We start from the raw sequence: 24,939 nt of genomic DNA, 5'->3' as shown, positions 1-24,939 counted from the left end.
GCAGGTAAAGTTCTATTAGTAGTGCAAGGAATACATGGTACATTTACATGACTATAAAGTAGTTATTTTGACAAAGTCTGTACATTTCAAGGCCAAAGCTCAAAATGAAAGTGCAGTAGATAATCTGCTACATGCTAGAGAGTGAAAAGAGGAGAAAAAGTACATGAAAAATATTATTTTAATGTTTTTTGCAAGCAAAGGAAGAATTTTTTTTTTCTTAAAACAGATGGTCAGATGGCTGATGGCAGTATCACTGGTGAGAGCTAATGAAGGAGTATATGAGGAACTCTGAAATTCAGAAATGGTCATGGTTACAGTGAAACCCAAAAGTTTTGAATTACAAATTCCCAAAGATTTTCCTCTTCTTTTTTTTTTTCTTTTTTTTTTTCAATTAATCATATAAATGTATAATCCTTGATCTCCAGCCTAATCTTATTTATATAGTATGAACTGGGAGTAAGAAATACATTAGTAGAATGCAGTCATTACTGCCTTTATTTTGTACAAATCTGGACTTTTCAGTTTCTGCCTTTGATCTCTGCATGGTACATATTAGAATGCTAACATGAAACTTTTTTTTTTTTTTTCTTCAGTCATACTGCTCAGTAACTTTAGAACAATCTTCATATTCATCTGTATACCACAATGATGTGGTAAAGTGTGTTGTGTATATATGGCACCAGTCTGTATTACATTTACAGATTCCAGCAACTGTCATGATATAAATAACTTGGGACATTTTTTGTAGTTGCTTTTCCTGTGGATGAAGCAAAGACTTTGGTAAGGAAACAGTAGAAAAATAAACAGTAGAAAAGTAAAGAAACATTCTGTTCTATGGCATAATTTCAATCTGGTGTTGCATGGTGGCATGTCACACACCAAGGAAAGTAACAAATGGTTTCAGGCTGTTACCTGACTCGGTTCCTTTCTGTGATCCAAAGGGAATGTTCGTAGTGGTTTCACATGAAAACTAGGTATCATTAATATTCCTTCTTAAATACATGCAAATGCATTTTAAAGTTACTGTAGTATAAATGGTGTCTTTAAAGAATATTTCTTCAATAGAATGAAAAAGTGATATCCATGAAGCTTCAGAAAACTTCAGCTTCATTCTACAGGTTTTATGTTGGATAAGTAGACAACAACAGGAAATAGAGTATCTCAAAAGAAAATAACTGCAGATATCAGAGGGAGTGTAATACAGAGCCTGTGAAACAATGGATAATGTATTACAAATTCAGAAGCATTGAGAGCCTGCACTGCACCTTTATCACACTTAAATACCACATTTCGTGGGAGAGAGATCTCTCTGCATTCCTGAAAGTGCTCAGAGCTTTATTAGACACAATTGGCATTTTCTAATCCAAATGAGACTACTGAGGAATGAGCTCACCTGTTTTGTTCCTTTTAGAGAACAGACGTGGAGGTTATAACATCACAGTGTGCTCTCTGTTTTGAGAAGTAAATACTGTATGTAGTCATGGATTTGCTTTGACATTTTGCACTGAGCTCTCACTGAAAATTTTCCAGGGCAGAATCTTTATTTAAGTCACTAACTCTCTGCTGTTGTGCTCCTATGGGGCACTTACCACACCCAGAGCACCCTTGGTAGTCTGCAGAGCAGGATTCTGCATCCCACCATCTCCATAGCCAGTGCTTGTTACAGTTTTTTCTGCTTTTGTGATAGTGAATGGCGAGATCCAAACTGTGCGAGTAAAATGTTACCCATACTTAAATGTGACATGTACCAGGTGATGGCAGCCCCATTTCATGTCAAAATTTGAAGTTGCAGACTGTTTCTGGTCATAATTAGAATAAATGAAATGAAAAATGTAAGATTAAGCAGAAATTGAATTTCTCTCTTTTTTTGAATCCAAATCAGAGCGGTTTTGTGTGATTTGTGGTAGCTTTGGCAGCTGCCAAAGTTAGAGATCATCTCCTTCCTTTTTGTAGAGCTCAGTTTTCTGTACAAAGCCACAGTGGAGCAGCACAAATAACTAGTACTAAACCCCACGTATTAAACTCACGTTCTGCCCCCTCAGACTATGAAATGTGGGCTTCCTCTGTTTTGCTTACTCTTCGTCTACTTTCCATTGTCATAACAAAAATCTCCGTAAAACGTTATGGCTGGTGAAACAGGAGCTTTTTGTTGAGAGCAGTCTGAAAATTTCAGACTGCTGGCCCCAGTGGATGTGTCCAAGATCTAGATTAGTCAGTTGAAGACTTTTTATTGCGTAGATAACATCCCTGCTGCAGATGAGGAGATTTAAGAGATTAGTGGTGTCATAAATGTCGTTTGCACAGGTCTGTGAGTTAGTGCAATGCTTAACAGTGTGGCATTTCATGTAATCCTGTCTGTAGGTTATTAGAATTCAAGAGTAATAGGAGAAGCTAAAGGCAAAATATTTAATGTTAATATGGGAAAGATAGAAAAGGAAAAAAAGTTTATGAAAAAGAAAGAGTAATTACCAAATGGACATGGTAGTACTGCACCACAATCATATTGGGGAAAACATTGCCAAAGATGCAGGTAGGGGGGGTGGAAGTAAAAGCAAGAAGTTATCACCTTAATGAAGAAGGAACAATGGGACATTTGGAGGAAATAAGATCAGGGCAACCAGGCAAGTCAAAACTGTTAGAATTTGTAGCGCAGTTTGGAGGTTTGCGCATGTAATGAAGCAGAATACAAGAAACCCGATAAAGGGATTTGAGGACGGAGATACAACTTCTGTGGTTTGTAGTACAGCTGCTGCAGCTACATCTTGATGTAGGCACTTGCAGCTCTCCGTCAGAGCCCTGGCTTAGAGCAGTTAAGGAGCTCAGCATGTCTCCCCTCGAAAACTGAAAGAACGGCTGGTTTTATTTCCCTGGCCAAGTCGGGGCAATACCTATCTGTGAATGGATTGGGTGGCAGCCCCCATCGCCGCTTCCACAGGCTTAGCGTGTGATGTGCTGAACTGGTGTTTTTCGCTTGTCTCACATTTGGAGTCCATACCCAGCAGCTGTCTGCTGCTGAACACTTTGCTCGTCTTCATACCCCACATACTTTGCAACCTCTTCCTTGTGCAGCGGGGGCAGACGAGGAAGCGAGGCGGTAATCTGAGCAGAGGCCGGGGGATAAGCACTAGCTGTAGCTGGTAGGCTCCTTCGGGGAAGCACTGGAGCTCTTAACTGGTTAATCATTTAGCTGCAGTTGTTGGGTTGAATGCTACATTGCTTTGAGAAAATTCCATTAAGATAATTACGCTTATGCAATCAAATCTTTTAATCCGCAGTGAACTGCAGGACCTAAGTGTTTAATTGTGAGTAAGATACAGGCCCTCCAAGAGAGGGAACCATCGACAGAGCGAGCAGCAGGCTAATGTCAGCTGTGGGGAGCTCTTGGAGGTCATCTGGCAAGACCTCCCACTTACTGCAGTGACAGCTCTGGAGCAGCAGCCAAATTCAGAGCTAGCTGAAGTTGCTAAGGCTTTATCCGGTCAAATTGTTAGTGTCTTCAAGAATGGTGCTCCCACAGCTCCTCTAGCAACACCCTCCAGTACTGTACCGCTCCCTCTTGCTGTGAAGAATTTTTTCCTTACATCTAGCGAGATTTGCCCTTGCTGCAGCACATCTGCTGTTCCTCACTCTTCTGCTGTGCTAGTCAAAGAGGAACCTGGCTGTTTTCTCTCTACAGCCCTTCAGTAACAAGTTAGTTGTACCAGTTAGGTCTCCCATTAGTCAGGTTCACCAGTTAGTTCTCCTGTTAGTCAGGTGTACCAGTTAGGTCTCCTGTTAGCCTCCTCAGGCAGAGCAAACCCCGCAGTCTCAGCCTGTCTCCTCTATCGTGTGCTCCAGCTCCCTCAGCATATTGGTGGCTTTCATGGACTTGCTTCAGTTTGTCAGTTCCTTTGGCAGAGATGCAAAGGGGCCCAAAACTGGGCACAGTGCCCCACAGACAGGACGATGATATTTTGTTTCAGAATTCTGACAATTTTCTTCCATTTTACTGAGTTGGGTGTTGTACCTTGCACCTACATTTGGAAAGGGTGTATTCCTGAACAGTGTTGTTTCCAAGTATGCGAGCTGGCTAAAGGAATGGCTTCTAAGAACACTCAGTATTTTGTAACACATGTGCCAGTGATGGCGTAAGGAAAATGTGATGCTCAGATACCAATAACCATTTGTGTCCCTTATTCAAGAGCACACATCACTCCTTTCATCGGTAACTATCATTTGGACAATTCTTCTGTTAAATGTGACAGTTTCATCAGATTTTGTAAATATTGCTTTTTGAAAAGCAAATTGCTTTTTTTTTTTTTTTTTCCCAAAAGTATTTAGAGTCTTTATAAACACAAAATAAATGAAGACTGTATTCCAGGTGTTATCCAGGTGTTATCTCAACCATCTGGACTGATTTTTTTTTTTTTTTTAACAGTCATTACAATCTGTGGTAAGGGGAGAGCATTTCATAAAGAGTTATGAAGAAATAATAAATATTCAATGAAAAAATACTAAATACTTTCTATGCTGCTTTTTGAAAAAAAAACGTTCTGTTTTTCCATACATCACATTTCAGAGAAGTAGGAGGCTAAAAATAATCTTTGTGTATTTCAAAATGGTTTTGAAGTCTATTTTCATCTTCAAGGAATAATTTTTCACATTTGTTCATTGGTTGGATACCTCATAGGTCCAGTACTATCCAGTAGAAGTACTTCTGGTTGGTAGTAAAAGTTGCTGTGTATGTCTTTGTAAGAAACTTGCTTAAACTGACTGTACCTGCGTTAATAAATAGCTCTAATCTGAAAATCAGTTTTATATATACTGATATTAACATTAAATTTCTCTTAGTGTGAAAATATAAAAATTACAGATTTTCACGTTTTATCTGTCTGTGCCTCTTGATTTGCTATTTTTTTTTTAATTATTATTATTATTATTTTAAGTTATGTGTACAATTTTTCTTTTGTGGACACATCTCCATAATGACTACTGAACAGAAAACATTGTGTGATCAGTGATGCACGTGTGACTATAAGCAAATTGGTTCCTTGTAACCATACTGTTAGAAAAAGCTCTCAGCTGGACACAATCTTTTTTTGGGTGAGGATAGGAGAAAATGAGAAACCTGACCTTTAAGAGTTTTATTCTACATTTGCGATTTTCTCATAAGTTTTATTTTTCTTCATAAGATTCCCTACCTTGGTTGGGGTTTGTTTTGGTTCATTTTCTTCAGTTGATTTCCTGTCACAGTTATGTTTTGGTGCTGGCTTCTAGTTCCCAACAATGAATAGAGAGGCCACACGACTGCATCTCATGGCAGATCGCATTTGGAAAACTTGGGATCAGAAATTTTTGCAGATCTGTTTCAGCAGGAACAATGCAGAGAGAATTTGGAAATATTTTTCCTGACGTGTTGCTACACTCAACATCAATATTTGTAACTATACAGGTCAATAAAAAACTATCAGCCAGTCTTACTTGCACACCAGTGAGAGAAATCTACTTTTTGTTTTGACGTGGTAATACACAAATTTTGGTGTCTCTGCAGAGTCATGTTCCTGCTGGCACTTTACAGTGTAAGACAAAATTGCAGTGAAGTGAGAGTTAGTGTTTCATTTACTTGAGAGCATTTGTCCTTGAAAGGTTTCTAGTGTGAAATCCAGGAATGTATCGTAAGATATATTTTAATTAGCTGTGAAGGTAGGTATTTGCAGGTTTCCCTGAGGCATTGGAAGCTGACCTGTGCTTTCAGTAGACCTTTAAGAATGTGGTACCCTCTAGCCTTGATCCCAGAATGTTTACACTGCACTTCATACAGGAATTAGTAAAGCACTGAATCAGTGCATGCACAGACAAGCCTCCACTTAATTAACTTCATCAAGAAGCATAGGAATAACTTTGGCTTTGAAAAGTGTAGAAAATCTATTGTTTTAAATCTCAAAACTTTATTGGGATCTGTTTTTGTTTTTACATGTACTATGTCTGCTTTAGCAAGATATTCTACAAAGTCTGTGTATAGAAAGAAGAAATTTATGGTTGAATGTTAGCAAAATGAGTAAGTGACATTGGTGAATATTTTATCTACTGATACGCAGGTCTATTTTTTCCCACATAAAAAATGAGAAAATGTTTATCTTAACAGAAAACATTTGCATTAAAAATATTGACTGAGAAATAACGTCTTAGTCTTTGTATCTTGAACTACAAATATTTTGAAACAATGAATCATGAATTTGAGCAGCTGTGGACAGGAATACTGTATCCTTCAGGAAGAGGTAAGAATGAAGGCTCTGGTGTCTTCACCAGTTATATGTCTTCACCAAGTTCACAGTCCTGTCCTAAGTGCTGTGGACTAGAAATCTAAAAATCTGTGATGCAAGACGTCCAGGATGGATGTTTAAACTAGGCTTTATTTACAACAAACAGTTGCTATTATAATCAATCGGCAGAGATAAGAATTATGTTGGATTAAGATGTACATAGTTCACTGTGGGTTATTACTTCATTGTGAGGATAGCAGTATCTCATGGTGAGGCGAAGATAAAATTGTTGTCATTTTATTTCATCTGACAGTACAAAAATGTCACCCAACTAATTTGAAATTTAAATTGATGGTATTTATTTTCACCACTGGTGGCTTTTCCTTCTCTAGAATTCAAATTTGCATTCCCTCCTTCTTTTTGGGTAATAACCCTGATAATCTCAAGCTACAAAACCCTTTCCTGATGGTGGAAGGTCATGTGGATATCACTTCATACCTGATCAGTGCTGTTCATAGTCTGCTTAAAAATAACATGTGATGCCAGTACAAAGAGAGTGGACATCTAAATTCTACAGTTAACAGTGGTAAAAAACAATGTACTAAATCTCTTATGGCTTGCCCCAAGGGGTAAACTACAAAATAGATCCAGGTTTTAGAGTCACCGAAGATTTGAGGCTGAAAAGGACCTCTGGAGACCATCTATTTTTAGTCAGTATTTAGTCAATATTTATAACATTTAAAAGTAAATTGGCTTACTGTTGCCTTGCTATGTATCAGTCAAGGTTCTGTGTCTACAACAGAACCTTTTCTGTTCTACAAAGGAAAAATTAGACTGCTTCTTGACGTAAAAGAATGGCAGTGTTCATTTCCCCCCTCCTCCCCTTTTTTTTTTTTTTGTGTCTGTTTTGAGCATTGGTTTTAAATTGGAGAAGCCAGGCATAAAGCAAAACAAGTGAAAACAAACATAAATCACAGCAAAGCTCCAAAAGGCAGACTGTGCCTTTAGTTCTTGAGGAACCTGTTCTGAACTGACAGCAAGGGAAGAAGAGAATAATGGAGAGAAAATACTCTCATCCATTGATTTCATGGCTGGAAGTTTGGGCAGAAGTCCTGGTAGCGTTAGTGTGTATACAGAGCAAACAGGCTACTTAACATTGTGATAAAGAATGAAAACTGAGGTATTAATTTATTTTCTTCCTTGTGGAAGAGGAAAGTAAAGGAAATATGTTAGCAGTGGGAATGGAAAAGGCCACTAGGGCCATCAAATGTAAACCTCCCTAATCAGAACCACAACAAATGACTAGTGCAGAAGAGTAAACAAAGCATGAAGTTTATGTACAACCAAACTGTTCATGCCAGGAAACATACCATGTTTCATGCTATAAAAACTGGAAAACATAGTGTAAAACTAAAACTGCAAATGTATGGGCAGCAAAAGAGTTGAAGAGCATCACCAGTATCCCAGACAGGTAATCGATATGTTCAATTCTTAGATGGCATATTTCCATCTTTTTTATAATCTGCACTCCAGTTTTGGTATGGAAGAAATGCCCTGGGAATCACTACTTCTTTTTTTCTGTGTCTGGTCTGTAAATGTGGCAATCTTTGGTGCCTCAGAATAGGTTTTTAAAAAGAAAAAAACAAATTGGGGGGGGGGGGGGAGTATCATTTATTTTTTGGGGGGCAACTGGTGGAAGATAAGAGAGTAATATATATAAACACAGCACTAGTTGTCTTTCAAGCGAGAACTGAAGGAGAGATACCAGTGGAGTCCCATCCTGCAGGATGCAAACAGTGGCATACAGATTGAAGCTGAGAAGAACAGAGGACTGGAACTAGAAATACAGGAAAAACATTATTAACTATTTTCAAAGTCAGTGAAAGACTCACAAACCTTTCTGTCATTTGAACTCTCTTCTGCTGTGGCTTTCTTCACATGTTATTCAAAATATATGCTCTTTGCATTTTGACTACCAAGTTACTGTCTTGTTCTTGTAATTGATTTACCTGTTCCTCTCAGGCTAGATTGCCATCTTCTCTCTGTCTTATGGGCAGGTGTCAGTTGGCTGTATTTTTGCCACATGTGTCCTCAACTTCCTCTACCATGTTCTTTTTTTTTTTTTTCCCTCTTCTGGGTAAAAAATAATGCTCTTCATGCATTCAGAGTTTCCTAGGGTCTGCCTGTCTCAGTGCTTTTCCTCTTGTGTTCAGCATCTCAATGCCTTGTGCCTATAGCATTTTTATTTATTTATTTTTTTTTTGGTGAGAAGACATTCCTTTTGCTGGCATGGTTGTAAAAGCAGTTAGATATCTCTTTTTAAACTTTAACTTTTGGTAAAAGATTCAGTTGTAATGGGGCTAGATTATTTTATTGCAAGTGCCTCTTGGGTTAAGGAGGTTGGCACTGGCCTTGATGTGGTTTGGTGTACGTTTCTAAGGCTGGACAAAACATACATTTTCTGGTCTGCATTTGCTTGTTCTGAAGGAATGGCGTAGGATACACTTTGTTTCAGATGAAAAGATTTGTGCACTGTTGCTTTTGAGTATACATGAACACCTGCATATTGGTAGATACAGAGGAACTTGGGTCGTCATCAAATGGCTAACAGCTGAAATATACAAGCTTCATATTTAATATCACAGCACCTGTTGTAACATTCCAGCAAGGATAGCAAATGGTGGCAAAGGAGTAAAATACCAAATTAAGTTCATGACCTCCTCTGACTGTCATGTTCTTGTTCTCTTTTTAATATCCAATATATTTTAAAATATGCTTCTGTAACAGCAGTCATCAGAGGTTAATGTTATTTTTTTTCTTATTAAAGCTTTACTATTAATTAAAGTACATACAGAGGCTCTAGGATAAAAAGCTTTCAAGAAGGCTTTTTAAATTTCTAAATCAGCTACAGCATGTATCATGTGATGCACAGGGTGGCTGTGGGAAGCACCGGCATGTAAAACCAGAATAACTTGTTGGCACAGACTGCTCTCATGGGACTGCAAAATGCTGCACATACATTCTTGTTGGTAATAGCATCCTTCCTTGCCACACTACCCAACCTTAACCTCCAGGTACTTTTTTTTGGCAATTCTTCTCACCTTTTGGTCATAAAAAAAACAACAACCAACAACCCACCAACATAAAAAAAAACCTTGTTTTCTGTTTTTCATGGTTTCTGTTTTGGCAGCTAGAAAGTGGGTCTTTTCTTCTTTTGCTGTTGGTCAGATTTGCGTTATTTTAATACACTAAAGCAGTGAATTAAATAGAAATATAAGGAACACACAACTATCTAATGTATTTTGTAAACCTGTTATTAATGAGTTCTTCAGGACTTCGTCAGATAAGAAAGGTGTTTCCTGTGCTGTTTGCTAGCTTTTCTTGTATCTTTCCCAAGTTCCCTGCTGCTGAATGTATATGCTCACTTTCAGTATGAGCATGCAGATTAGACATACCAAATATTTCAAAAAAATGCTTGATTAACAAGATATTTTTCTGAAATTGCTTGATTAACTATTGCTTCGGAGTATTTGCAGCCTCAGAGCTGACTTCCAGATCCAGTAAGGCTGCTCATGCAATATTTGTTATGTCTTAGGCTTGGCTTCTTTCAGATTGGTTATTTTTCCTTTTGAAGATCTTCCAGCATGAATGTTAAAATCAGTACACATCGCTCGACTTATTAATGTTCCTGTAGTATGCTTAGTTGGTGAAGATCATGGTGGGTGAGAATTTCATACAAGTCACTGCACATATTGAGAAAACTGTAGGCAAAACTGTTGGTGAACACACACTTCGCATGTGTTGAAAATCTTAGTTTGAACTGCTTTCTAGTTAAAATCGATACTCATAAATAAACCTCCCTTTTTAAAAACAAGGTGCCAAATACAATATTTGCTCATCAAATACGGACCTCGTGTGCCTGAACCAAAAGAAAGGGAGAGGTGTGGAAGAAGTGAGCCCAGTGAGGCCTGTGGCAGCATGGACCAGAGGGCAGGTTAAGGGCTGCACCACGCACCCTAGGCCCAGCATAATGCAACGTAGGTTCCCTCGCCTTTCTGAGGGAGCAGCAATGTCACCAGCGTCCTGTCATAGGAAAGGCTGGGTGTTCCCCCTGACACTTTCTGAACCAGAATCGGGTGTTTCTGTGCAGCAGCTTCCTTTCAGCCACCGCTGTTGCCGTCAGGGCAGGAAGTAGGCCATGGCGCTCCTGTGCCCTGCAGCGTGTGGAAGCGGCAGATCCTCTGGGCTCGGCTCCCTGAGCAATGCCTGCAGGAAAACAGGCCAAATAAACAAATACCCCTTTCTTTCACCAGCTCAGTTTTGCTTCTCTTAATACATTTTTCTCCTTTTGAATAGGACTCTTTTTTTTTTTGTTATTGTTGTTGTCATTCCTTCAGGCTTTATTTCCCCTTTCACCTTCAGCTCATAGCTGTGTGCCCTCTGTTTTTTCTGCTGCCCGATGCTGCTGACCCAGGCAATCTGCCCTGTTGCAGACCTTTCCTCAATGTCTGTCCTGGTCTCTTCCACTCCTGCTGTCAGCCAGCTTACAGGTTGCAGTCCCAGTGTCCGAGGCTGAGCAGTAGAAGCTGTCAGAGCTGCCTGGTCTTGCACATCTCACACCAGCTGTATTTTTATCAGCTTTTGGAAAGCCAGTGCATGAACAAGCATTTGCAAATAGAAAGAGCATCTGACTTTCTGAAGTGGCCATTTGGGGAATGGTCTTTTTTTTTTTTTTTAATGCTTTTCACATTGCAAGGACTTTGTGCTTTTTAAAAGATAAATTTAACATACCCTTTACCCAAGAAACTTTGAAGCACTTTGTACGGGTTAGGAGTAACCTTCGTACAGGCTAGAACCATTACACTGACTCTTCTGTTCAAAACAAAACAAAAACAGGAAAAAAAAAAAAAAGCTTTTTGAAGCCATGACTCATTCCCTCAGAAAATTATTAAAAAGATACACATCGTGGTGTCAGTTACAGAAATCAGCTTACGTTATTTATGTCTGAAGAATTTTTAGTCTGTGTTCTGCCACTCACTTTTAATCTTATCTTTACGTAATAGCTATATTGTGAAAGTTGTTTCAGCTCTGGTAACAGCTTTGTGACTGTTCCTGCCTGTTCTGTACACCAGGAGTTGTTGTTCGCTGATGTTGACCACTGCAGTTGACCACTGTTGGAACTTTAACTTACTGGAGTCATGTGTTTATGCATGAAGTCATGCATTATTTCTTAGTGCATTTATTTTCTAAAGGTGTCTAGCTTTTACCATTCTTGAACACAAATATAGCCCTGTAAAGACTTGCAAAACAGAAGGCAGAGGAAAAAATAGTGGGTTTTGCTATCCTTTGGTATCTGGTAGATTTCAGGATTTTGGAGGGGTGAGACTCGTAGTCACATATACTTGGGAAGTGCAGTGCTATCTGTCCTACTTGATTTCAGGTTGTCTCCCTCCAGGGAAATGATGTTCTCCCACTCCAGAACTCTGACTGGACACAGGATTCATACAGCATGCAGGCTTCTTGCTTCAGCTGCAACCCGCTGCCGGTGCAGAGGCAAGCACACATGTCCACACAGGAAGCCAGGCAGGAAATCAGTTGCCACATTTCTCAAAACTTTGTGATACAGTCTTTTAAATGGTGCCTGAAATGCTCGTTTTTTTTTTTTTTTTTTTTTTTTTTTTTTTTTTTTTTTTTTTTTTCCCCCGACCCTGTATGTGTCCTTTGTGTCTCACCCCAAAACCCCTGAGGTTTCTGGACATTGCATGCTACCAGTGCAGTACATGGCATGTCAAACATCATTAATGTGAAAGCAGTCTCATGCAGCAGCATTATTATTAGCGGCTCTGCAGACAAATTCTCTCTTCAGCTGGGACTGTTATGTCAACATGCTGAGTACATACGTTAGAGAAACAACCCATGTCAAAAAGTTCAGCTCCTGACTTGCCTATGCCCTAACAGGGTTCACTGGAAGCTTTTACTGTTTTTTGTTTTCTTTTAGGTCCATCTTTATGACAACAAGCCTAGAAACACTCAGTGATTAAGTGTTCATTCTCAATGTGTATGAGATTGAATACACCTCCCTGCGAGTGCTGTTGCATCTACCATTGACCATTACCTTGTGGAAAAAGAGATTCTGCCTTGCTGTAAGGCAGTGAAATCATCTGATTCGACTTTTTTTCAACTATATTTTCTTAGTATAAATGGCATTGAGAAATAGGGTATTTGGTAATAGGTATTTGCCACAGTATGGAGAGAGGCATACTGCCTTCCATATCAGGGAAAAATGAGCATCACAGCTGTAAGTGATAGCCTTGTAGTACTTTTATACCACTCTCCTGAGAGTTTATTAAGCCAGAATTCCCAGTTTTCACCGAAAGTTCACATTTCCCAGCACAGTTCTAAGTAAAATGTTTGGAAGATAACATTTTTGGGGAAAAACACAACCAGAATACATCTCTAGCATTTATTGACTTTAATGCACAAAATACTAGTGTTAAACATGCGAACTATTTTTTGCAAAAATTACAAAATTTTGTAACTAATAAGCTCTCAACTTTGCAATTTTATTTTTCATCTAAGTCATAAATAGATGAAAAGACTTTTCAGATGTTCCTGTTGTTGCTAAAATCTTGCACGTTTCTCCGTGAGAGCCTCTCTCGCCTTGCTCTGCAGAGGGACGGCTCCACTGAACATCATCATGGCAGGCTCACAGAATTGTTTATTTGTGTAGCTTGTGCAGAAAATGACATCCCAGGGATTCTTAAAGAGTGTTTTATGGTAATATACTTTTAAAAAGTGAAGTGTAAAACTGCACAGCAAAGCAATAGGAGCTGTAATAAAGGAGAGTCATGAGAAAAAGCATTACACAAGATACTTAAAATTAGTGTGATGACCTGCACAAATTCTGGGGACGCTGCAGGCCACCAGAGAGATGGCATTATTTCTGTTTAAAGCACAAGGATGGGACCTGTCCATAAAACAGGTGTACCCAGATACATATGCGCACTGAGCACACATGGCAGTTGCTCCTTAATGGTGGCTACGTATATGGTCAACCCTAACAAAATGGGGCCGCTGTAGGTAGGTGTCTAAGTGTGGATTTGCATGCTTATTTTCTGGAGCTTGCATCTGAGATTTCACAGCATCTACAGCGAGCGCCTGACCTGCAGAGCCGGGGGCTGGCAGCCCCTCGCTGCTGTCACTGCATCCTCTGTTGAACCAGACCCTTGGTGTGCAGCTCCCGGCTGGTGCAGGGGATGGCAAAGAGCTCTGGCTGCTTCCCAGCAAGTCCCCTGCCCATCTAGTCCTGCGGCCGCTTGTCTCCCTCCCGGTCTGCCCGTGGTGGCAGTTGCCGGTTAGCAGTACAGGCGTTGCACTGCTTGCTCAGCAGTGCAATTTCCTTTCAGCTCTCTTTTCAAGGAAGTGAAACCACCGCGATGTATTTTTTGCATTCTGAGGTGCCAAAGTAAAATGAAGTGCTTCGGACAGAAGAGAAAGGTAGCTGAGAAGATTGGCTCTAATGGAGAGGGGGAAGAAAACACGTTCACTGCGTGGTAACTTCTGACAGTGTTTCAAAGTGCGTGATAAAGCAAATGCTAGATTTAGCAGAGTAATTACGTCTTAGGCCGGTCTTCACCTGGGTTATTTTCCCCTGCTTCTGCTATCAGCATTAACAATTGCAATTCCATTTGCTGAACAAGTAAGTAATAATTTTACATTTTTTTAAAGGAAGCATGTATGTATGCTGGGTCTGAAGGAGCTCTGTAAACTTACTCCTTAAACTCAGTTTTATTCAAACATTTGGCTGCAAAGTATGTTTCAGCTCTCTGACATGGGTGGTGAGGAAAAAATACAAAATAAAAGCAGTTTGTTTTTTTGATCAACTGACAGAAATGCTGAAGTATGAAATTTATGTATTTATCCATCGAACTAGAACACGTGTAATAACACAGAAAAAGAAGTAGACTAGTGCTGTATTGCTAACTATATAGAAAGTAAGCCTTGCTGCATAGTCCCAAAACTTGAACAATTTTTAGAAATGCCATTAAGATTGTAATACCTCCTTTAAGTGAGCAGGTCCTGTTCTGCATAGCATGCTAATCGCATGTTGAGCTCCACCTTGTCAAATGTGAAATTACATAATATTTGTTGTTTTTTTTTTTTTTTCAAAACTGTTGAATCCTTAGAAAATGGCCAAGTTTTGAATTGCTTAAAATTGATACTTCCTGAGTTAATGTGTGTAAATTGTAAGAACTAGATTTGAGTGTCTGTGTGACTTGCTGGAGAAAGGTTGTACTGATTTCTGTTTAATTATAATGGAGCGTTCTGTGTGGTATAATCACAATTTTATAAGAAAACCTACAGCATCCTGGGGAAGAACATTTTAAAATATTAAAATATAGATTGTATTATGTTTGTTTTTCTGCACAAGTTTTTGGAAGAATAGTGACTTACATTAGTACAATCATCTGTATATCTTTGTGGAACATGAGAAGATACTGTGAACAGCTAGGAAATTGGAAGGTTTTAAGAAAGCAAAGTTATGAAAGAAGCATTTATATTCCTGTTTTAGAGAAAAATAAAAGCTAACTTTTACCTGTAGATCTTTGTAATGCATTGGCTACTGAATTCTAGTATTTGACTACTTTGAAATGTGTTGATTAGTTTTATTTGAATAAGGGAGTTACAGTTTTATATTTGAAAACACAAACATTGAATCAAATGTTTTCAGTTCAGATTGTCTGCTTAGCATCTTTAACTTCTTCCTGAATCTTTGTGGTTTAGAAACGTGTCCATCTTATGATCTTGGGTGCTTTACCCACGATACTTAACAATGGGATCTTTGGTTTTTGAGTGTCCTCATGCAGTAAAGATTTTTTTAAAATGCATTCAAACACTTTGTGCTTCAGAAAGAAGTATGCAGTAAAAGTCCAAAGAAGAAACAAACTCGCTGGAAAGTTTCTGAGATCATAGAAAAGCAGCCTTTTAATAAGTTTCTAAGAAAAAAAAAAAAAAAATCAAGAAAAATTACAGATTTGTGTCTCACTTGTCCTTCGTGAAGGACAAGCTCCTTTTCTTTGCTGGAACCCCAGAGGCACTGTGGATCGTAACACACCCAATTGCCCAAGCACAAACAGTCAGAAGGAAACTTTTTCCAATTTCAGGGATTTACTGTTTGGCATCTGCAGAGTTTATGTTTTCATAAAAAAAATAAAGCAAAATCTTTCCTGGCCCTCTGTTTGCAAAGTAAACTTTCCATATGTGCAATAAATGTAAATAGCTGAAGCCCTCCTTCAGTCTGCCTGAGACCCTAGGAAAAGCTGCAGCTTGAAGGCAGCCTCCTTCCAGGCAGTTCTCCATGGAAATAGAAATTCACATGTGACTTGGAGGAGAAGGTGCAGTAAATAATGGTCACTGACGAGAGAATATGGGTGGGAACGTTTCACAAAACAAATGTGTGAAAGAACGTTTGGGTTTTTTAAAGTGTTTAAAGAAATTACAAAAGACTGGAGCCTCAAAAAGAGTTGGGTATATTTGTGTAAGCAAGCATAGTATTGGAGGTAGAACCCTGTTGTAGGACCTACTTTGTCGATCATAGAGCAGTTCCTTAATGAGGTGATGTTAGCAAATGTAATGGCAAACCCTGGAGTGTTTGTTTTTGGCATTTAGTGTAGGACATACCACATTTCTGTGGTAAGTAGTAGGGAGTAAGATGGACGGACACAAACAGAAATACTCCTTAGCTCGCTGTTTGTAGTATGTGTGTGATGAAGTACTGAATACATTCTTTCTTTTTTTTTCCCCCTTTCTTTTTTCTAGTGGCCACTGATGTCTTCAATTCCAAAAGTCTGGCCATTCAGGCCCAGAAGAAGATCCTTGGAAAAATGGTATCCAAATCAATAGCAACTACTTTGATAGATGATACAAGCAGTGATGTTTTAGATGAGCTCTACAGAGTGACAAAGGAATACACACAAAATAAAAAGGAAGCAGAGAAGATCATTAAAAACCTCATTAAAATAGTCCTCAAATTGGCAATCCTCTACAGGAACAACCAATTTAATCAAGATGAAATAGCATTGATGGAGAAATTCAAGAAGAAAGTTCATCAGCTGGCTAAGACCGTGGTCAGTTTCCATCAGGTGGATTATACCTTTGACAGGAATTTTTTGTCCAAACTGTTAAATGACTGTAGAGAGCTACTTCACCAGATCATTCAGCGTCACCTAACTGCAAAGTCACATGGACGAGTCAACAACGTGTTTGATCACTTCTCTGATTGTGAATTTTTGGCTGCCTTGTACAATCCCTTTGGACCTTATAAACTCCATTTGCAGAAACTTTGTGATGGTGTCAACAAAATGCTAGATGAGGGGAACATTTAAGTACCTGTATAAAAGTTGACTGACTATGCATTATTTGTAGATGGAACACTGTTGATTTATGAAGGAATAAGGGAGCATGCAAAAGGTGGTTTTTTGCTCGTTTTGGGGATTTTTTATATATATATATATATATTGACAAATATTTCAGAACGATCTTTATTAAACCGATTCCTTGTTATGAGCTGTCTATTGCTATTTGCAGTCCATATGGAAGAAAGACAGCACATGACATTGTTTCACTGTGCTTTGCCCACAAAAACAGCTGGATAAAGACAATAAAACAGAAGGGTCCAAGTAGAGTAAGAGTCTTGCAAGACGGATATGCAAAACAAAATGATAAGCTGTCAGACAATCCAAATCTTTTATATTTACAGAAATATAAGTGATCAGAGTCCAGGAATGTTGGTAAATAATTAACGTGGTGATGGTACAGTCTATAATTTCTTCATCTTATTTGTAAAATATATATTTGATTCATTTATAGTCTTTTATAAGCAGTGCACAGATCACAGCTTCCTAGTGTTGACCTTATGAAACATTCAGTTTTACACAATATCTGTGATGCTGTCACATAAAGTCTGAACTGGCTTGTTCATCTCCAGCTCAGTGGTGAAAGCTTTATGTCTGAAAGGCCACTAAGTGATCCTTACAGATCTACACAGATGCCTTGTTTCCTTTAATTATGTCAGAAACAATAAGCTACAGTAAAATTGCCTAATTGGAAAAAAAGTACTCCCTAGACAACACCTGTGGTACGTGATTTTAACTTTACATACAAAATTGTAAGGTAACACACAGTGACTTGTGCAATTCCTTAAGATTTCTAGAACCCTGCTAATAAGTCATAATTATTTTTGCAAAGGTGTGGGTCAGCTTATTTTACATGTTAGGGGGATATGAATTCAGAAAGCTTGAGCATCTGAAAATAAATTCCAAGCCAGTTTGCTTTTTGTACAATGTATCTAGAAAACAAATTAATCTGGGGTATGTGCTATTGAACTAATGGAAAAGTGACATCTTGAATCAATTTGTTCTCTTCTCCCCTCCTACCTTTCATTCTTTTTTTCTCCCTTGTCTTCTCCCTGCCTTGCCCTTGGGGAAAAGAAAAATGTGACTTTCTAGACACTGTAATGTACTTAAAAGCATGAAGTTAATACATTTCAAACACCTGAAGACTTTTTATTAGGAAGCATATAAAGAATTTGTAGTTTATTTAATTACCAGTGTTTTTGCTCTTTGCTGTGTCTTTTTTTTGTTGTTGTTGTTGTTATGAGTAAACCAAAGAATATTTGCACTCTGAACTTTTCATGTTTTCTTTTTTTTTTTCCTTTTTTTTTTTTTTTCCCCCCGTTGCATTGTAAATCATAAAGATAACACTTGGACTGTGCAGGCAACCAGAGTATTACAGCCTCTGACAAAACTGCTTGTCATTTTTTTAGAATGCAAAATTCACTTTTACTCATGTTAATTCAGTCACTAGGCTCTGCGTATTCCCAGAAAGACACTAGGAATATGCTGGATAAATGTGTGTTCAAAAGGTGAACTCCTTTTATAGAAGTCATTAGTGTCCTGCAGAGAGAAAAGACTAATGTACTACAGGGCTGGAATGACAGAAAAATGATGTAAGGATAGTGCATGAGAATTTGCAAAGAGTTAGGTTATTAGTGTGATATCTGAATGAGTATCTGTTAAGATCTCATCTTATGTGTTACTGTAGTCCATCAGAAGTCATTTATGGGGATGCAACATCATGAAGAAAATCTCACAAACCATAAGAATGCAGTTTCTGACTTACTGGCTTATGTCATTTTTCTCCAACATGGAAAGAGAAGTTGTTTTCTTTCTCAGTTTGTCTGTCTGAGGTGAGGATAGGAAGGAACTTAACTAGAAATTGAAGCTGTTTTGTACAAATCCCATTCCTGAATCATGCTGATTCTACAAGATGCCATAGTTTATAAAGAATGGTGACAGGTACTGAAGGGAAGACAGGACTTTGTGTAGAGCCAGGCACATTGCACACATTTGCTGTATAAACCACAAAAGATTTTCTTCAGCCATGACCCAGAATATTTTGACTGTTCAAATACGATTTTTTCCTGGGTCAAAAATTGCCTAAATGCTCTTTGTACGTTGTTAACAAACACCTATTTAAATGTGTGTGAGTCATACTGCAGTTGAACTATTTGCATTGTCTGTAATGGAGTAAAGTATTCAGTTGCATTATCGCCAGCTGCATCGTCTGGCCATACACATTTTAGAAAAAGTTCTTGGAGGTTTGGTTATACACATAAAAACTTGGCAACAGGGAGAAGATACAACTAGCTCACAGTCTAGTTACATTATTCTGAGATGTTGTAAAAATTGTTCCTTTCTGGCATTCATTTTCACTTATGAATAATTGACTTCTGTAATTATTAAAGAAACTAATTGAACTGAATTTCCAAAGACCTACTTTTATAAATAACATGGCATAGTACTTAAGCTGTGCAATTTTGCAGTTCATTCATTTTTTTCCTGCAAGATTACATAAATAGTGGCTTCTAGTATAAAATTTCAGAAATAAATTGATACCACTTTTCTTTCTAATATACCTGTTATCCCTGCATCAGCCCTCTAGCACAATTTTGACATATTCCTTGTCTAGCTAGGTTTAAAAATGAAAAGGTTACAGTAGTACTGTTTAGTTATAAATGTCATTATTGTGTGCATTAAAACTGATGCATCACTATTTTAATAGTGTAAAAATTACCAAAAAAAAAAAATATATATATATATATATATATATATATAAACTAATCACCATGGATTCATTTTACACCAGGCTTTCAAGTCTCAGTATCTTAGGAGTTTCATATTTGTAATGTCCTTTTAATGTGTAGTTAATCTGTGGTACCTGATGCCACTGAAGTGTGTTGCTGGATTTGTGGAAGTTAAAACGAATGTTACAGCCCTTTAGAGGAGCTGAATAAGTGGTGAGACCTTGCAAGCCTTTGACAAGCTACATCAAACAAGTGTTATCTCAGCCATACAAAGAAAACAAGATACAGCAGGGTTATCGTGTCCACTTTGTGTGTGTTGTCTTAGCAGCGATTCACTACAACTTCTGCCCATCCCTTAACTACATTTGTATGTACGTGTGTGTATGCATGGGCAAACAAAAGGACACAATTGGGTAAGATAATAAGCATTGTTCTTATCTTTAAGCTCTCTAAAAACGTGTCTCCCTTTGGAAGGTACAGAGATTATCAGCCGGAGTCTGGAAGCTTTCAGGAACTGTTTTTATTTAGGAGAACACCAAATCATGTCTCTTCTAAAAAAAAGATTCAGCCCCTCCCTTAAACTAAATTCCTGTAAAATAAAGGAATGAGGAGATGGCCAATTGTTTTCTCACATCTCCCCCTAAAAAAAGATTGTATTGTCCCAGGGAAGCAGTGATCTCATTTTGATGACAGTTGGCTTCAGCTGTTTTCCAGCAACTCGCAGCTACTGGCGTACCAGTGATAGTGTGACTACGGAAAGGTAAACTGGACCTGTGCGTGGAACTCCTTGAGAAACTGGAACGTGTTTGTTTCCATGGCCTAGCAGAGAAATATTCATGCTGTACCTGTAAGTCCATCCTGGTCAGTAAACTGCACGCTCTGCAGGCTTGGATGATGATCTTTGATAGGCATTCATCACCCGGTGACCTGCTACCGTAGCTTTCCTTTGGCTTCATGTGTTTTTCCTGCCTTCCAAGCAGCACAAATAGCAGCTTTTCAGCTACATCTCTTCCCTCCCTGCTCCTTTTGCCCCAGGATTATAGTACATTGTGTACACGTCTATGGAGAAGGTTAGATGGAATATGTTACCCACTTCACCTAATGAAAAAAGCAGACCTAAATAGCAGTTTCCTGTTTTCCCCCCTTCCTCCCCCCTTCCCCCCCCTAAGTCATTTGAAATCTGAAAGAACAATCTACGTCTTGATTTAGTTGCTAATATTGCCTTGGATATAATCTATACCCTCATCAGTATAGCAAATATTTATCTGTGATTTCAGTACATGTACCTCTGACCTTTTTTTTTCTTTTTTTCTTTTTTTAAAAAAGATGCTTTTGAATGTGTGACAGAGGGTATACTTTAATGTGAAATCAAGATTCCAGTTTGCATAACCATTTGCAGAAAAAGCTTATTTTTTTAAAACTGTTTTTCATCGGGATTTGGGCAGGTCAGCCAACATTCATGGTTAAGAGGCAAACATCTGTGCTCTGGATAAAACAACTGTCAAAGGAGATTACAGTTGTCCAGAAAAGTTCCATAATACTTTATTTTCATGGTTTTCACATAAATGAAACTTTCTGGGAGAAGAAAGTTTGCTATGGTGAAAATCTTGTTACCCAAAAGCACACTGTGGATACTACTTGGACAGTTTATTTAGACTAAGTGATGCAGTTAGGTTTTTTTTTTGGTGGATTGGTTGTTTTTTTGATTTTTTTTTTTGTTTGATTGTTTTAATCTTGCATTTGTTCTTATGAAGAAAGAAGTTCTGAAAACTAATCCATACTGAATTATTATTGGTACTTGAGTTTGCATACAATATCTGAAGTTGCATTGCAGTTTTGACATTAATATCTATAGCGTTATATATTCTAGTTTACCATGTGATTTATTTTCCTTCTATGAAGATATAGTAGTTGTATCTCCTTAGAGGCCACGTCTAAAAGATATCTCTATTACATTATCGCTCGGTCTATGTCACCAATCAAGATATCTTAGTGTTAAAACCACAATTGCTCAAGTGACCTTTTTTTTTTGTTTGTTTGTTTCCCCACAGTACCCAGTTTTATTATTTAGAGTACTATCTTCCAATTTTAAAGCTGATATTTATAGGTAGGAATCCCTGAATCAGTATCAGCTTTTCCTCGTGACTTTGGGAAATACAGGAACTGAATCATATCTTCTAACGATCTAGCAACGTTCTACTCACTAGTTTCTGGAGAAACATCCCCTATGGCATTTACTTCCATTAGGGAGCAAATTGAAAAGAGTCAGCTCATAGCTTTGGGATGTCCCATAATTACACACTATCAAGCAAAGAAGCAGACTTTAATAATTACGAATAATGGAGTTAAAGAGGTAAGTTACTTGCCCAATATTCCCAAGCAACCAAAACCTGTTTGCTATTTGTTGTCCTCTCCTGTGGGAAAGTGTTGCTGCTGTAGGTGGAGGACAAAGGTGGAGCTTCCTACAGTTACTGTGATTTAGATATAAAGTGATGTTACCATCACTTGTAAGATGTTCCACTTTCTACTTTAAAAACCTTAGTGCTGGATTTTAAAATCATGCTTCCTGTTGGCTTCATGACAAAATAATTCCTATTCCAGTTTGTATTAAATATTTAGATTTTTTTGTTGTTGTTTGTTTGTTTTATTATGCACATAGGTATGAGCTGAAATGAAGGGCAGCTTTTTACAATATATCTTTTTTCCTTTATGTCCTCCTTTTTTTTTTTTTTTTTTTTCTGTCTGTTTTGTATGCTACAAAGACATTTCTGGGCAGTATTATTCTGAAGTATTATTCTATACTTGCAGGTTGTTCTGAGAGAAAATTGTTGGCTTTTCACCCACTTGTTCTCTGTTTCCTGCTGGCAACCCCACTAGTTCTTATACACGGTAATTTAGAGCCCTTCATTTGTAACAGCCTTTGCAGAACATTTTATATTAAGTTTTTCAGAATTCATTTATCTTTAACTCTTCTGGCCAAGCCACAGCTAGTAGCAGATGAAGAATATTTTAACATTTGTGTTGTGTCAGTTTTTTTTTAATTCAGAGAGTATGATATCAGAGATGGAATAAATCAGCCCATATTACAACACCAACCCTTCCATTCTTGTACGGGAATGGCAAGGGACTTCTGATCCGTTTTGGAATAGCACTTAGAAGTTATTTGGCTCCCTTGAGCAGAATAGTCTCCCTTAATCTGAAGAACCAATTTCAGTAGCTGGGCTTGGCTTGTGTCTTGAGGAGAAAGTTCCCTGGCTGTTGATGTTCCAAATACACTACTGTCAAATTAAGGGATCCCATGACACGAGAAGACAGTCGTTCCCCAGTACTGAAGTGCTTAGCTGATGCTCACAGTTTACTTCACTGTTTGGATTTGAGGTACTGTGGTTTCCTTGTTTTTTTGGGGGTTTGGTTTGGTTTTGTTGAGAGTCAGGATCTACAGCTGTGCATCATCTGCTAGGCCTGCTAAGAGAATGCAGCAGTAGAACACATTGAGGCAGTGCTTTGAGCCGAGGGGAAGTAAGCGCATTGGTCCCAGGATGTGACATGAGATCAGCTGCTACTTTCAAAAAAGCTGGTTCTGTATCTCAAGGATCTTGATAATTCAGCAACAGAAAAAATGATCTCATGCTTGGAACTAAGGTGAGTCTCTGCCCAACTTGAAAGTTATCTGTCTCAATCATATGCTGCTTACTTTGATTTCAACGGTACAGACACTCCCAAAGGTGTATTTCATATGCCATCAAAAAAGAAACTATTAAGGAAAAGTGGAAAGGAAAGCTCAGCACTTTTCTGGGAGAAAGGGCTGTGATCAGACACTTAGATTTCATTAAGGTTAACTTACCATCTTCACTGTGATAAGGTCTACTGCCTACAGTAAGCACAGGTCTTCAGCTTTGTCTAAGTAAGGTGTGTTTAATCTTACAGCACTAGTATCCTACAGCACTGCAACCTACACTTTACTTCAAAACTGGAGCTGAGAAACTCACATAATAAAATGTAGAAATCAGAAATAAGAACTCTGGAATGTGCCTGGAGGCAGCTCGAGAGAAGAGGTGACTTCAGGAGACACAGCTTAAATGTAGCCTGTCTTTGCTGTTCAGTAAAGGAGCTGCCTGGATTTATTGTAACAGCAGAACCTCTTGGAATTTTTGGCTGTCCTAGAGCTCAATATGGCCATTAGCTCAGGAAGCAACTGCATTGAATCAGTTTTTCTCAGGAGAGACTTCAAGTCTTCCATGCATTCAGTAAAGATTCAGCTCATCTGTAGAATCTATTTACTCATAACATGGTAGGAGTGCCCATATGCATCTGATTTCCAGAGAATGCAACAGAGGTTTATTTTTCAGTCTCTTTACCTCTTATTTTAGTCCATGTGGTTTTATTTTCTTCCTTTTTTTTTTTTTTTTTTTTCTTTTTTTTTTTTCTGTACTTCATGGAGATCAAGTTAATGAATTTCTGATGAAGAGACATTTAGGGTGAAATTTAGGGCTGTGCTACAGGAGCAATCTTTTGCTGGCATGTCCCCAACAACTCTCCATGGGATACATTTTCAAAACTGTAGATGTGCACGTGCAACTAGTTTCTGCTTAATGAATTCGTTATACTAATATGTTACTACATACCAGCTCAGCAGTCCACTAAGCCCTGACAACTCAGGTCTTCAGTCATCCTCAAACCCTGAGTCTCTTGTGGAGTCAAATGGAGAGCTTCCATAGTGCTCTGCTTATGCTCCCAGCATGGATTTTCCACTTAATTGAGTGGTATGTGCAACAAATGGCAAAATTAGTGTTTGTTGCCAGAATGGGGACAAGAGACCTCCTGTAATGTGGACTGTTGTCAAAAGCTATAAAAACATTTACATTTACATTTACATTTCTAATTAGTTCATAAGAATACATCCACTGCTAACTGCACAATATGATGATCCTCAACATCACACCATGAAAGCTGCTTTTCAAGTTCTGAGCCTGGAAAACATTGGATTTAATGGCAAAAAAAAAAACCACTTGCTAACGAGGCTCACAGAAAAGAACACATGCAAAGGCAAGTTAGAATGGGGAATAATATTACTTGCTATTTCTACGGTATATTGGGTTTATAGGGCAAGTTTTTGGTAGCAGGGGGCTGCAGCGGTGACTGCTCCATGCCAGATCAGAGACAGTTTCAGCTGGCTCCAAAGGGACCCACTGCTGGCCAGAGCACAGCCGGTAAGTGAGGTTTTTTGTGCCATTGTGAGAGCAGATTCAAGAAAGGGTAAAAAAAACCAAACAAACAAACAAACAAACAAACAAACAAAACTGCTGGGCAACAGCAGCTGGGAGAAAGGAGTGAGAAAATAGAGCAACAGCCCTGCAGCCCCCCAGGTGAGTGCAGCAGGAGGGCAGGAGGTGCTGCAGGCAGGCAGCAGCAGTTCCCCTGCGGGCTGTGCAGGGAGAGGCCCCTGGTGGAGCAGGCTGTCCCCCTGCAGCCCATGGGTCCCACATGGAGCAGATCTCCACGCTGCAGCCCCCCCATGGGTGGAGGAGCCCCCGGTGGAGCAGGTGGATGTGG

The 24,939-nt window shown here is 38.5% G+C and overlaps 1 protein-coding gene across 3 annotated transcripts in view; it reads left to right on the top strand.

The window, feature by feature from the left end:
• TNFAIP8 (TNF alpha induced protein 8) overlaps positions 1 to 17,928 on the top strand; it is a 63,546-nt gene extending 45,618 nt beyond the window's left edge. For 2 of the 3 annotated variants that reach the window (XM_084503749.1, XM_084503747.1), the window contains exon 2: positions 16,062 to 17,928. In XM_084503749.1, the coding sequence (XP_084359875.1) occupies positions 16,062 to 16,627 (566 nt within the window). In that variant the 3' untranslated portion in view covers positions 16,628 to 17,928. Of the gene's footprint in view, positions 1 to 13,645; positions 13,942 to 16,061 lie in introns of those variants that run through there. The other variant, XM_084503748.1, reaches the window with a different exon arrangement.
• Positions 17,929 to 24,939: the final 7,011 nt, after the last annotated feature.

This window comes from Aythya ferina (assembly GCF_964211825.1).
Source record: "Aythya ferina genome assembly, chromosome: Z".
Lineage (NCBI taxonomy): Eukaryota > Metazoa > Chordata > Aves > Anseriformes > Anatidae > Aythya > Aythya ferina.
The sequence above is the reverse complement of the archived record's forward strand: the minus strand, read 5'-3'. Positions and strand labels throughout refer to the sequence as shown.